Here is a 14,573-nt window from a genome sequence, read left to right on the forward strand (position 1 = left end):
TTATACGTCCCTTAAATCACTCTAAGTTCTTAATTGGCTGCTATATTGATGTTGCCGACACTTCCATGCTACTTGGGAATTTATTGCAACAGTAGGTAAATGGTGTACACTGCCGAATAAAACTATCAATTAATTTATGTAAGTAATGTATTAGCAATAGGAGTCGTAACCAAAATGGCTCCGACCTGGTTCATTGAAATATAATACCCGTACAGTCAGCAGCAGAAGTTGCTAAGCGGGCGAGGTGTTCAAAATTACCTTGACACGCTCTTATTCTCTTATCAATAAAGTCGCGTCAAGATCATTTTGAACACCTCGCCCGCTTAGCAACTACTGCTGCTGACTGTACAGCGTATTCTAGTGGAGGGTCGCAGTTCTAGCCTGATCCACGTTTTGTCTTTTTCTTTTATGTAGGCCTCACCAAACGTTCATTTATTTAGATATAGTTGTTGTTGTGACTTTCCGATTGTACGATAGGCAACTGCTATTATTTCAATTAAACAAACAAGTTGTAATTTAGGTAAAAAAAAATCTTTGGTAATTGTATTTATGATAGATAAAGAATTAAATTTTACTATTTTACGTGAACTGTAAGATGAACAACATTTTAGTAAGTTAAGTCATTCATTCATTCATTAATTCATAAATCATTCATTCAACGAGATATTCCTTATATTCGAAGACTAACTAGTCAAAATAATTTGTAGTTAAACAGATGCTTATCAATCGATTGTCGTATAATATAAACTGTTCACTGTCAGTTGAATGGAAATTAATTACTCTACAGAGTTGAAAAATTAAAATTGAATTTGAATTATTTTTTCCATAAAGTTACGGCTCGATTCGGAAGATGAATTAGATTTCTACTAGACTTCAACAAGTTACGATACGGATAATTTAAAGATATTTGTAAGATAGATATGTCAAATTTGACGTTTCCGCGATTCTGGAGGTCCTCTTGAACGATTTCGACAAGTTATGACTTAGATATCCAAGTCACATCTAGTCGATATCTAATGTAGATCTAGTTGATCTCTAAATCGTCTCAAGATCTTGTGATTATCTCGAAATCCGAATAGGCCTGTTACTCAATGAATAAAAAACAATTTAACTTTTAGTTTTAGGTATAATATGTTTTACTCGCATCAGAAAAACGGGAGTAAAATCTTTAGGGTTGTTTGCGAATATCCTGTGTTATACGAGTACCTACATGCGTATTCTTTTTTAATTTTTAACAAGCAGAAACGTCTGCGAACGATGCTAATTTAAAAGTGGAAAAACTACAGTCTTGGGTGAGACATGAACTCACGGCCACTGGATCGATACTCCAGCGCCCTGCCATCTAAGCCACGAAGACCTCATCCATATCCAGCAAATTTTTCAACCATATGGGTCTAGGGGACCCTAGCGACATATTTAAAAAAAACATATGGTTTGTGTCCTGAATATATCCTGCGAGCAAATACGTACAAAGTCTCCACGGTAATAATTTACTCTGTAAAGATCCTCAGCCTCACTTTTAGTAAATACAACCGACTGATATGCTAGGAGTGTTTTCAATACAATATCTACGTACTGCCATAACGCCGTAAAGTTCGTTATTGAAGTCGTAAAGCTGTGTTAAGAATTTCTCATTGCCATAACATCTCGTAATGCGCTGACGAGTAAAATAAAATTCTTCCATATTATACTTGCAGCTCCTTTAAAAGCAAGATAAGCCTCTTACTCAAAATCCGCTGAAAATTTAATGCTACTTTACTAAACATAATTCAATTTGTACACTTAATACTTCTATCGTCGAGTGGTGCAATTTGGAACTTGAATACATCTTTCGTACAGATATGTACATATTTAAATAGGTACTACCTATTTACTCATAAAAGCAAAATATAAATGTTATCAAGGATTCGTTCAGTTATTTAATGAGCTAGAAAAGTTATCAGCAATCATATACGCGATCCGGGCACGCACAGCCGTCCGCTCAGTGCTCAGCGAGCTGCGTTCGGAGAAGGTCCAGAGGGGCTACCGCGAAAACCGAAATTCGCAAATTGCGGGGATCTTTCTCTTTTACTCCAATGAAGGCTTAATTAGAGTAACAAAGAAAGATACCCACAATTTGCGAACTTCGATTTTTGCGGTAATAGCCCTGAGAACTCACAGCGCCCTAATGAAAAAGAACTCCTTTATACGGATAAGGGTTCAAAACAATCTGGATAATTCGCATACCTCGGTTTCAAGGAGACAAAAATGCATATAGTGATTAATTAAATATCGACTCAAGTGTTATCGATATCGATCTGAACTAATTTCAACATCATAACAACCTCCTCGAACTACGCGTTATTAACTAAAAGCGTCAGGTAGAACACTCAGTTCGAAGCTTTAGTTTTTAGACCGACATATTCTATTGACTAGTTATATTATGAGTTATGTGAGAACTTTCGGAATATTATACACTTTGTTACCTGAAAGGGGTTTCATAAAACTGAATTATAGCCATAACCTTAACTCGGTCTTGAGGAGGCTCGTAAAGTAGCATCTTGGGCTCTCACAGGACACGTGGAGTCGGGTGTTGTTAAATTTTATGGAAACTCCACTGGATACAATAGAAATATGTAAATTAAGCGGACGTCTTAAGTTACTGTACTCGGTAAGAAGCCTTTGAAATTGGCCAGTTAGAAAGGCATCTCGTAAATGGAATTGTCCATAACATTCGGGCGGAATAAGAATGTAGCACGTACGGCATACAGAGATCTGGAATAAAGAGTCCGTGGTCCATCGTTAAATTGGAATTCATGTTATGTTACCATCACAGCGTTCTATTCAGCTAAATGCAGGCAGGGAATACCGTGGCGCCCTCAAGCGCACCGTATTGAACTTGCTTCTTACCAAGTTAAACCATTCCATTTTGTCGTGTAAGACGTTAGGTACGTATTCTTAAAGAAAAGCACATTTTGGAAATTGTGAATCGTGACCGCATTCCGGTTCCATTTAAATGTAACTCTATTCTCGACGGAGCAACCACACGACGTAAAGATTGGATTAGAAATAGGATTTTTACAATGTTCTGAGCTATACATACTGTTAAATGACGGCGTAGTTTTAACCGAGTCTCCAAACAATGCGTCAGCGAAATTGCCTTATTCTTAAGTCACGTCCCCTTCATCCTCTAAGGAGATTATATTTATCACCCTTACCTGGCTCAGTCGTATGAAAACAAAAGCATGACAACGCATCACATCACACGGAAATATTAAAGGATATTTACTGCCGAAATACCTAATACGACTTCTTAATAAAATGTAATGATTATATCAACTTATAAAATAACAATGGAAATAAAACTTGTATTCTTTTTAGTGTGGGTGTACTATAAATTATTATAGATGTATAATAAATGGTCATCGCTTATTGCTTGTTATGTATTAATCGATTCCGAAAACGGACTGTGTGTCAAAAGAATAACCGCATAGAATTTATAATATTGTAAACTGTATGTTTATTTTTTATATAAAATGCAAGTTGGCGACGCTCGTGCGGCGGCGGCGGCGCCCGCGGCTCTCGGCGCTTGGCCGGATTTTCTCCGGCACGGCGCCCACGCGGCGCCTTATCTGCCGTGTTCTCACATAGAAATTTACACGTGCTCGCGAGTGCCAGAACCGTAATAACGCAGTCGTCGCATTTTATCTGCTAGCGTGGCAGCTGCGACTGGCCCCGGCCCGATATGCAACGTCGCTTATGAACACCCAACAACACCCGCGGGACGTGGGCGACCGGCCGCAGCCGCCGCATTTTATAACCTTTTTATTCCATTGTCACTCCGGCGAAGCGACGTAACCGAGGGAAAAATAAATTTTACTCTTTATCTAAATGTCAAATCGTTCGGATTCGATCGAATCAGTTTCCAAATAGTTTTAATAAATCTCCTTTTACGGCTTTCGGAGCGGGCGGTGGGTGATATCAAGCGGGACGTATAACAGAATCACGCGGCGACTTATCGTGTTATATTCTGTTGTGACCGCTGCGCTTGTTCGTGGTAATAATAGGTGAGTTTAATTGAAAGAGTGTCAATAAATTAGTTAGCGGCGGTCACCGACGTCGGTGGTCCCGATAAACTAAATCGTCCCCGGACGCGCGACAAATCCCGCAGGATCGGACCCTTGCTCTGAAGGACGACAGTTTGTTTTTATCTGCTGCCGGCCTTGTCTTCATTATAATAATATATCTTTCAAAGGGTTTATCTCTCAAAACAAATCTTTCGCTTATCTTGTCTTACTCCGCATTGATTTGAATTTTACTGTGACATTATGAACACAGGCTTCCTTTGCTTTGATAGAAAGTGAGTATAAATTTCATCAAATAGAATAATGTATTTTTCATGTTTGTTTAGAAGACCAATCACACAATTTGGGATTTGTTTTCTCACGATATAACCGCGCCCACGGCTCGCTTCTAAGAATACATTTCGGACTTAAGGAGTTTATGTTAATTTACGAAGCGTTCCTAACTCTGGATGTGGTATGATAAAATTTAAAGCCAAGGAAAGGTTAGGGTAAGGACTCATCCTCTTAAGTAGGTACTCTGTAAGTTAGGTAACAAAGTGTTAAATACTCAACTTATTTGGCTTTTTCCTCCTTTCGTCATGTGTAACATACAATTAATGGCGCATGTTGATTAGTATATAATTTATAGTTTAAAGTCAAGCAAATTCCTGTTTTTGATAAATGCAAATTCCTACCAAATTTGTTAACTTCATTATTAGTTCATAAAGTTGTTTTATAACAATATCTTTATTTTTAAGCTGAATCAAAATTAAGAGGGGAATACAGTAGGGACCTATTTGCAGGTCTAGGTGGTGGTTGGCTGAATTCTGGGACTAAAATAGTGCATATATGTTTTTTATTTACATATCATAAATTACAAATAAGTCACACGCAACCAAGATGACTTATTACCAACCGCTTACGTTAGACGGCAAACGACTAAGGACAATTTTATTTTTAGGACTCTACTTTGAATCATTTGAACTTTACTTAGTGTGAAAAAGTAAACTTCATAGTAATTTAATTTTTTTTCGCCGTTGTAAAATTTTGCGTTCGCTGACAGCGACATAAACTAATCAGTGTTTGTATAGTAAAGATATAATATTCAAAATCTATCACGTCTTTACTGTTAAGTCAAAAAAAGTACACAAATTTTACTAAACATGGTATACAAATGTTTACTACAAACAGCAACTACCTATCATCTATGGAAATGATCAAGTCATGTCCAAAAATCCATTTCGGGCTTAACGGTTTTACGATTGCTGTCCAGCTATGGGCCCAACAATTCACACCCGATAATCATCTTGGAGATAAGCGCCGCCGGTACATCACAGGGAAATTACACAGAAATGCAAACAGACCGCGCATACGTACGTACCTAGCACGAATATAATATTTAGCTATTTATTGAAATATGTAGAACTAAGTAATTATTGGTACAATGCCTCAAGGGCCTATTTTAGATTTAAGCTAGTTATTAATTTCGTTTAGTAGTACCACTGTATATATATTGTATGTAAATAAATGATAAAAAAAAGTAATTATTTAAAGTTACACAAAATTTGACATACTATATTTGCATATCTAAATTTGTAATGCTGTGAAAATTGTACATATATAGATATAATAAATAAATAATAAAAACAATGAACTTGAGATATTGTATAGAAAATAAATTTATCTGTGCAGAAAGAAACTCTAAAATCATGTAAGTACCTGTGTTTTTCACTTTCTCAACTTAGTTTGTGCCTTTATTAACGACGTACAATTTTATTACTATTCGTAGGATAAACAGATTATGTAGTTTATAACACGTTTGTTAGTAAAGTAGGTAAAATCACAAAAGGACAACACTAAGTAAGTATACAAACAAACAATGTAGGTTAGTGGTACCACAACCACAGTTTACAAATATTGCACAATGCACAGTCTTCCATCCTCACGCATCAGTCGCTGGTGACAAATTTAAAATATTTTTTTGCAAACTTCTTACCTTTTATCATAATTTTTACTTGACGAGCATGTTCAAGATTTAAGGGCACTGGGTCCACTAATAATTTGAGAGCAGACGACGACTCATCGCTCGTGAAGAGTAGTGCCGACCAACCTCGAGCGCTAGCGCACCCCCGTCTCCAAGCTCCACCCTCGGCCAAAACGTACGCACGATTCGACGAATTACTTGTCCTAGTCTCGAAGTTTAATATTTCACTCAACACGCCAAGGTCACCTTTCAAAACTCGCCTTATCAACACTTTGAACACATACAACTTTACTTTCTTCACTTTTCTTTTGAAAACACTTGAAATTTTCCCGGTCACGATGTATCTCGACTCAGTAACAATCTGTTTTAACGCATTTCGGTTTTTAAAGATCGAGTTATTATAAAAACATGGTGGCGGGTCGTTGTGAACGTTTATTACGGTATTCCGTTTGTTAACTTTTCCCTTTATCACAGTTTCCGCATCGACTGAAAGCACTACAGCTATCGTTACAGCAATTGCAACGGCGTAAAAACTTTGCGCAGTCATTTTGATAACGTTATTTTCGAGATCCACAACATTGTGTAAATAAACTATATAACACTTTAGAGCATCATACGAAACGTTCAAATTGTTTTCAATATTATAAGCCACATTTTTAACTTTGAAATCGCACTATCCGCCGCGCCGTAAGGCTGTAGGTGCGCGCGCGCCTGCCGCCGTACGAACATCGACTGGAGGCTGTATCGATGCAGCTTGCAGCCTGTTGCCACTACTTATCCCATCACTATTAACACTGAATGTCATTGCCATTTATACATATTAAATATATTGCCGTTTTCGTATTTAAACGTGCTAAATTAATTTATGTTTACACAATTAATGATATTTGCCTGTTTAAATATATTAGTTTGCGGTATATGCAATACTACTATTAAATATTAAACAGCTCATTGTTATTGTATCAGACGTAAAAGCGCAAGAACTAGTAAATAAAGTGTAATATTACACTCTCAATAAAAATTTATTATAATATTACACTGAATTTACTTCAAATAACAGTCAAACACTAACATTTACCAAACTATAGTACCGCACACCGCAGTTACTGTCCAATGAAACTCACAAACTACGAGTATTAGATTGCAAATGAGCAACTAACTGTAGGCAGTACCCACTTAGAGTTACGCAAAGGATGTAGGTACTTACTAAATTTTTTCTTGCGCATTGTAGTCAAAGTGACCAAATTAATTTTTATTGGAAATGCAAATAAAAAAATGTTTTGCCCACGTTGGCAGTCACTGTCTTTTAGATGCTGACTGTACAGGTTATCCATACAACAGCTTATTGGGTCTCAAGACTAGAATATAAAATCTACTTTGTCAAAACAGATAACTACGTTGCAAACGGGTATAAAAAAATGTAAATAATATAAGTAATAAGTATTATGTACTTATTATACAAACAAATTTTACAAGTTTTCTTTTCATCGCCAGGTTTCGACGCTACAAGCTAGGTACAATCGACTTAAAAAATGAGAGCAACTTTTAATATAGGTACCCTTTTTAGGGTTCCGTACCCACAGGGTAAAAACGGGACTTTAGTACTAAGACTCTAGTGACTGTCAGTCTGTTTGTCTATCACCAGGCTGTATCTCATGAACCGTGATAGCTAGAAAGTTGAAATTTTCACAGATGATGTATGTCTATTGTCGCTATAACAACAAATATTAAAAACAGAACAAAATTAATATTTAAGTGGGGCTCCCATACAACAAACGTGATTTTATGCCGTGGTTTTGCGTAATGGTACGGAACCCTTCGTGCGCGAGTGACTCGCACTGGGCCGGATTTTTATTTGATATATCCTATTTAATATTGTCAATTTAAAAGTATCCGCTAGATGAGAAAATGGGTATAACACACCTAATATATTATTCGTGAAAATTCACGGAAGTGTAAAGGTTTATCTTAAACCCAAAAGTTTGTAACAATTGGAAGCCCAATAAAGCGTTAGCCGTGACTAGCGTGTTATATTAGTCGGTAACCCTTAACAAAAGCCTAACTTTAACGTTCCCGTAGTTTTTGCTCACAAACAGCCTATTCCCTCGTCCAGCCTCGGCCACGAATTGCAGTAACAGTTGGAAAACAAGGTAATAATGCCATCAAACGCTCGTATCGTGAAATCACGGATTGGTGGACAAACCATCCAGTTTACCGTGTGTAGGCCATGAATACATTAGGCACCAGTCAGAGCGCTTACGGTGTATTATTCTCGGTTACACGGTACTAGCGCTCACGGTGTAGTATATAAATAAAGCGTAATTCAGACAGCTTTAAAAATATTTATTTACATTACAAAAGTCGAGAGTCTCGATAATTATAAATAATATAAATATTTATAGTTTTGACCTATTGGTATATTTGGTATTTTTGCATGTATAAATAATTCTGGGCATTTATTTTTATTTACTTATTTACTAGCCTATATGGTGTCCCACTGCTGGGCAAAGGCCTCCACCCTATACCTCCATCCGTCTCGGTTTTGAGCAATCTCCTGACAGCCGCTGAGATTTGCTTTATGTTTACAAACATAACTTTGCACCGCTTCGATTCGCGTTGACATTTATTTTGTTATTCAAAAACTTTACAAATACAAAAATGTGTTCGTCGCTTTACGTGGATTGCACGTGGAACTGCGTGGGTGAACAAGTAGTCCGATCTCCGTGAGTGTAATTCCAATCGTTTACCAAGCACAGGCGAATCGAAAGCGCGGACGAACCAATATAAGTGAGCAGTGTGATTAAGCATACTTCTTGCACATTTTGAGGATGATGTTAGATGGTTCGCTCGTGAACTCGAGTCGTCCGTGCTTATGCTACAAATTGGAGTACTCGGCCGTGGTGCAAGCCCGGAGCAACGGACGGTGTCGCGACGTAAATAATTACAATCGAACAAAAGATAAACTATGCGATTACGAGACTCTGGGAATGCATAAGTAGTATGTAGAATATAAGAAATGACGTGAGATAGGTGCAGATATATTTTAGGGGGAAGGGGCCGGGAAGACCTTTTTCGTGAAATTAACAGTGCTTGGCGTCACTTAGCTTTCACTCTGACGAGTCGAATAGGTCCCCAGGTTAAAACCAACCTGCAAACAATGATAATACAACTATATAATATAACTCTAGATAGGTTATAGGCGTTCCAAAAGTGAAGCGCTTACCTTCACTAATACTAATTGTACAAGTTGTCTTTAGTCGCGCCTAGGCAAGCGAGAGAAAGAGGCAAGCTTATATTCAACAACGGGTGTAACATAGATAAATGGTATGCGAAAATTCATCAACAAATACAGATTAATTTGCTACTCAGTAATTTAATAGATAGATATGGAAGTATTATTTGTGCCCCTTATTTATAACCTATCTACATATAGTTATATCTATAAGTAGGTAATATAATTGCAAAATAAAAGATAGTAGGTACATACACGTTATTCAATTAATCCAGACATTCTTGGAGTATATGAGCAGCTTAAGAGCGCTCTTACAAGAAAAGTCGAAATAACGCAAAATTGATGATACTAGTCGACGAAATTCAGGACTTTGTGCTCATTATTAGAAACAATGAGTACTTGTTCCAGTAAAAGCGTCTTCTTATCTTTTTAAATATCGTTGTAAATATTAGAAAAAGGACTTATTAAATTAGTAATGATTTTTTTTCTGATGGTCGTTTCCGAAAAACCCCGTGAAGCACTGAATGGCAAGCTCTTATTTGGAAATGTTGAGAAGTTTACTCTGCTAAACCTGGCTATTTTGTATTACTAATACCCTGTACTTTAGGCATATCAAACGATATTTTTCCTACACACCTTTGAGAAAGAGAAAATCAAAGTAAAACGAACTCAATTTTCTCTCCGAAACAAGTGTCAATTCCTACGAAAATCTACTTAATATCGAAGTCATTTTCATACTCAAGCAATCTGCAACGTTTGCTTATACTGTTGGTATACATTAGTGTTTATGAAATTCTACTATAATTTTTTGGCAATTTTTTGAAAACTACTCTATATTACCGATGACGTGCGCTGCGCCAGCTCAGTGCCGCGGCAGAGCTTGTAGAGGCAGGACGTGTGTCGGTCGGCTCCGCACATTTTCAACGGCGACAACGAGATTTTTTATCATTGTGTGCGGCGGGCGCCGTGTAAAACGCTATACTGTGTGCGTGTAAACCGCAACGAGAGACTTTGATCCTAGCACTGTTTTTATAGTATTATAATTTATAATGGTACAGTTTAATAAACTACCGGACAGGATTAAAAATATTTGAAACGACCTGACATTCTATATGTATTAATTTTGACTCAAGATAGTACTCAGGGTCTGATGATGGAGCCGGAAGGTGGTCACCGGTACCAATCAACCATGCAACTAAACCACTTCGTGTTTAGGCTCGTTTTATTCATCTCAACAAGATCTTTGACACAAGATAGTACTCATGGTCTGATGATGGAGCCGGAAGGTGGTCACCGGTACCAATCAACCATGCAACTAAACCACTTCGTGTTTGGGCTCGTTTGATTCGTCTCAATAAGATCTTTGACACAAGATAGTACTCAGGGTCTGATGATGGAGCCGGAAGGTGGTCACCGGTACCAATCAACCATGCAACTAAACTACTTCGTGTTTAGGCTCGTTTTATTCATCTCAACAAGATCTTTGACACAAGATAGTACTCAGGGTCTGATGATGGAGCCGGAAGGTGGTCACCGGTACCAATCAACCATGCAACTAAACCACTTCGTGTTTGGGCTCGTTTGATTCGTCTCAACAAGATCTTTGACACAAGATAGTACTCAAGGTCTAATGATGGAGCCGGAATGTGGTCACCGGTACCAATCAACCATGCAACTAAACCACTTCGTGTTTGGGCTCGTTTGATTCGTCTCAACAAGATCTTTGACACAAGATAGTACTCAGGGTCTGATGATGGAGCCGGAAAGTGGTCACCGGTACCAATCAACCATGCAACTAAACCACTTCGTGCTTGGGCTCGTTCGATTCGTCGCAACAAGATCTTTGACAAAAGTTAGTACTCAGAGTCTGATGATGCAGCTGGACTGTGGCCACGGGTACCAGTCTACCATGTAACTGAACCACTTCGTGTTTGGGCTCGTTTGATTCGTCGCAACAAGATCTTTGACACAAGATACTACTCAGGGTCTGATGATGGAGCTCGAAGGTGGCGACGGGTACCAGTCTATCACGTAACTGAACCACTTCGTGTTTGGGCTACGTGTTTGGGCTTCGTGTTTGGGCATCGTGTTTGGGCTTCGTGTTTGGTGTATCACCTAGTGTCAAAGATCTTGTTGAGACGAATCAAACGAGCCTAAACACGATGTGGTTTAGTTGCATGGTTGATTGGTAATGGTGACCACCTTCCAGCTCCATCATCAGACCCTGAGTACTGTCTTGTGTCAAAGATCTTGTTGAGACGAATCAAACGAGCCCAAACACGAAGTTGTTTAGTTACACGATAGACTGGTACCCGTGGCCACCTTCCAGCTCCATCATCAGACCCTGTGTATCTTCAGTGTCAAAGATCTTGTTGAGACGAATCAAACGAGCCCAAACACGAAGTGGTTTAGTTACATGATAGACTGGTACCCGTGGCCACCTTCCAGCTCCATCATCAGACCCTGTGTATCTTCAGTGTCAAAGATCTTGTTGAGACGAATCAAACGAGCCTAATCATGTTACTACATGGTTGATTGGTATCCGTGACCACCTTAATCATCATCATTATCATCAGATCCTCAATACTAGTTCGTTTTTAAACCCTCGTTGATACAAACTTTACAACCTATAGGTACCAAATGCTATGACGAAACATGTAAATAAGCGAGTACCTATAATTTATTTCGAGTAATACTTATACCTTCATAAGTACGAGTATGGGGCTATTCATAAATTACGTCGTTTCAAATGGAGGGAGGGGGGGGGGGGTCTGGACATCGGATGATGGTAGTATGACGTAGGAGGAAACAGAGTCATCCGAAGCATGATTTTTGGATGATTTGAGGGGTGGGGGGGTCAAAAATCGTCAAAAATAGATGAAAAATTAATTTATGAACACTGCACACACTTACATTTGCACTGCATTTAGTATTTTCGTACTTACCAAATAACAGTTTTAGGACTTTAAAAGTTAAGCACAGTTAGTGTTGTTATGGTTGATTTCAATATGCTTCGCGAAGGATCAAGAATGTTTAATCCATCATTGTAGTGCGAGTGTGGTAGAAGGGATCGGCATACTGAGCTCGCACGGCCTGCCGCAGCGCGTAAAATACCTAAACTCGCTCAACGCCGAAATGTAATAGCGCTCTTAAGTGTCAAGACTTCATTTATGACTATTAAGCCGTAATCATAAAACTGATAAAATTTATTGACAGTTAGGAGGTAGAAATTACGTCTTAAACGCTTGCAAAACTTTTCGCATATCTAAAAATTTTTAATTGCAAATTAAATACAATCAAATAAAATATATGAAAAGTAAATCAATAAAACGACAGACCAGTTTACGACATTTAATGATGATTTTCATTTCATTATTTGACCATTATAAAAAATATACAATACAAGGATACCTACTAACTAATTAGTACATAATAATATACAGTAGCATCTACAATTTGAAAAATTTTGGGGAAAGAGTTAAAGTTATCCTATTTCTTCAGAAATAAGTTTAGGCCTTTCAGTCTATTGCAGACTTAATAAATGATAACAAAATTTATCTTAAAAGTTTTGTAATAAAAAAATAAATAAATGATCTTTCTTCCATATATTTTCCTACCAAAAGATGTCCGCATGCGTGACATAATATTGTGCATTTACCTATGAATGACGATTACATGAGATGGATATATTAAGACCCAATAAATAGAAAAAAACTGCAAAAGAAAACTCTTTTTTTACTTTCACACCAGCGACAGAGAAAGCTACAATATTAATATTTTTTATATCTGTATTATATTTATAAATGATCAATTATATTACATTGATTAAAATCGCTTTAGACAAACGTCGTGTATATGACGTGAATGACGAATACGGGTTATTTATAATTTATGGAGATATTAATATAAATAAATAAATTCGGCCAAATTTTTATTTTATTACTTTTATTTTATACTTGGCAGCCAGCTTTGGGGGGTAAATTATAATTATATGCGTGACAAAATAAATAATCAAATGAAATTAAGGGCTTCATGAGAGGATGTCAAATATTTTTTTAATAATTTTATGTACATCACTTTGAACAAGAGTGTAGACGAAGTGAAATAGATGCAATTAATTTCCAGATTAGCTGTTACAACGATTTAATGTTCTTACACACATACACAGACTAACTATAAAATGTTATTCCAGATAAGTGTTAAAGTTTCATTTTAATAACTTGAAGTTGTGGAAGCTTCAAATTTATGATGATTAAATCGTAATTTTAAAACCGATTTCAATTTGATTGACATTTAGGGTCATAAATGACAGATGCTTCTGCACTACGCCAGAAGCACCTATCCGTACCCACATTATGAATTAATTCCATTCTAGCTGTATGTACGTTCAAGGTGCTCAAATAACTAACATAAGCAAAGACACTGCGTTAATTAAAACTTAAACTGTGGTTACTTACAGTAGGTTGTGTTGTTTAGTGTTATTGTACTAAACCGTGTGTCTAAGAAATAACTAGCATTCATGTTATCTAGTTATAAATAAAAAGTAAAGAGACACAAAGTAATTGGACTGGTTCATCATATTTCAAGAACCTTGTATAGCAAGCAGTTGCAGACTACCCACTGCGCCAATGCTGCTACCAACCCGCTACCAACATTTAAATGTTTTCTTAAACTAGCCGTTTTCCGTATACATTAGACTCGCTGAGCATAACTTGTGTCAATATTAAAATGGATATTTATTTTACGATCACTGTGAAAGTTTCATATTGTATAAAGCATTTTGCTGTTTTATCAGTTAATTCCATTTACTCTGTAATCTACTGTATCGGATCGGTTTTACGATAACTTGACTTGATGTTATATAACATCCATACATCGATAGAAAATCAAATTGAATGTTGTAATTGTTTAGAAAGGTAAAAAACACACAGCACAGCTAGGGGTATTGCCGAGAATTTTCCCAATTCATCAGGTGCATAGTTGCATACTGTTGACTGTAAAAATTATAAAAGCAATATTCCCTTGCTTTTTTGCTTGTTTGTACATTTTCTAAGTATTTGATATGATACGTGCATAATGTCAAAAATTTTAAGGGTCATGTACTGTAAAACGTACAATACACGTGTGAAAAGGTAATTCGCAACTCGTATCGATTTAAAGAATTCCCTTCGATCGTGTTTCAATTTATCGCCACTCGTTGCGAATTTCCTACTTTTCGCACTTGTATCGTATTGTACTAATGCAGTCGACATGCACCTGATCTTCCCGGTAATTTGCTCATGGGGAAAATTTTCAGGAAGAAGAATTTTGAAGC

The 14,573-nt window shown here is 37.1% G+C and overlaps 1 protein-coding gene across 3 annotated transcripts in view; it reads right to left on the reverse strand.

The window, feature by feature from the left end:
- Positions 1 to 14,573, reverse strand: part of LOC134789912 (agrin-like) — a 224,841-nt gene that overhangs the window by 117,798 nt on the left and 92,470 nt on the right. The window contains exon 1 of one of the 3 annotated variants that reach the window (XM_063760602.1): positions 6,040 to 6,712. The exons of the other annotated variants lie outside the window; for them this stretch is intronic. Coding sequence (XP_063616672.1) covers positions 6,040 to 6,574 — 535 coding nt within the window. The 5' untranslated portion in view covers positions 6,575 to 6,712. Of the gene's footprint in view, positions 1 to 6,039; positions 6,713 to 14,573 lie in introns of those variants that run through there. 3 annotated transcript variants of the gene reach the window in all.

This window comes from Cydia splendana, chromosome 4, assembly GCF_910591565.1.
Source record: "Cydia splendana chromosome 4, ilCydSple1.2, whole genome shotgun sequence".
NCBI classification, from domain to species: domain Eukaryota; kingdom Metazoa; phylum Arthropoda; class Insecta; order Lepidoptera; family Tortricidae; genus Cydia; species Cydia splendana.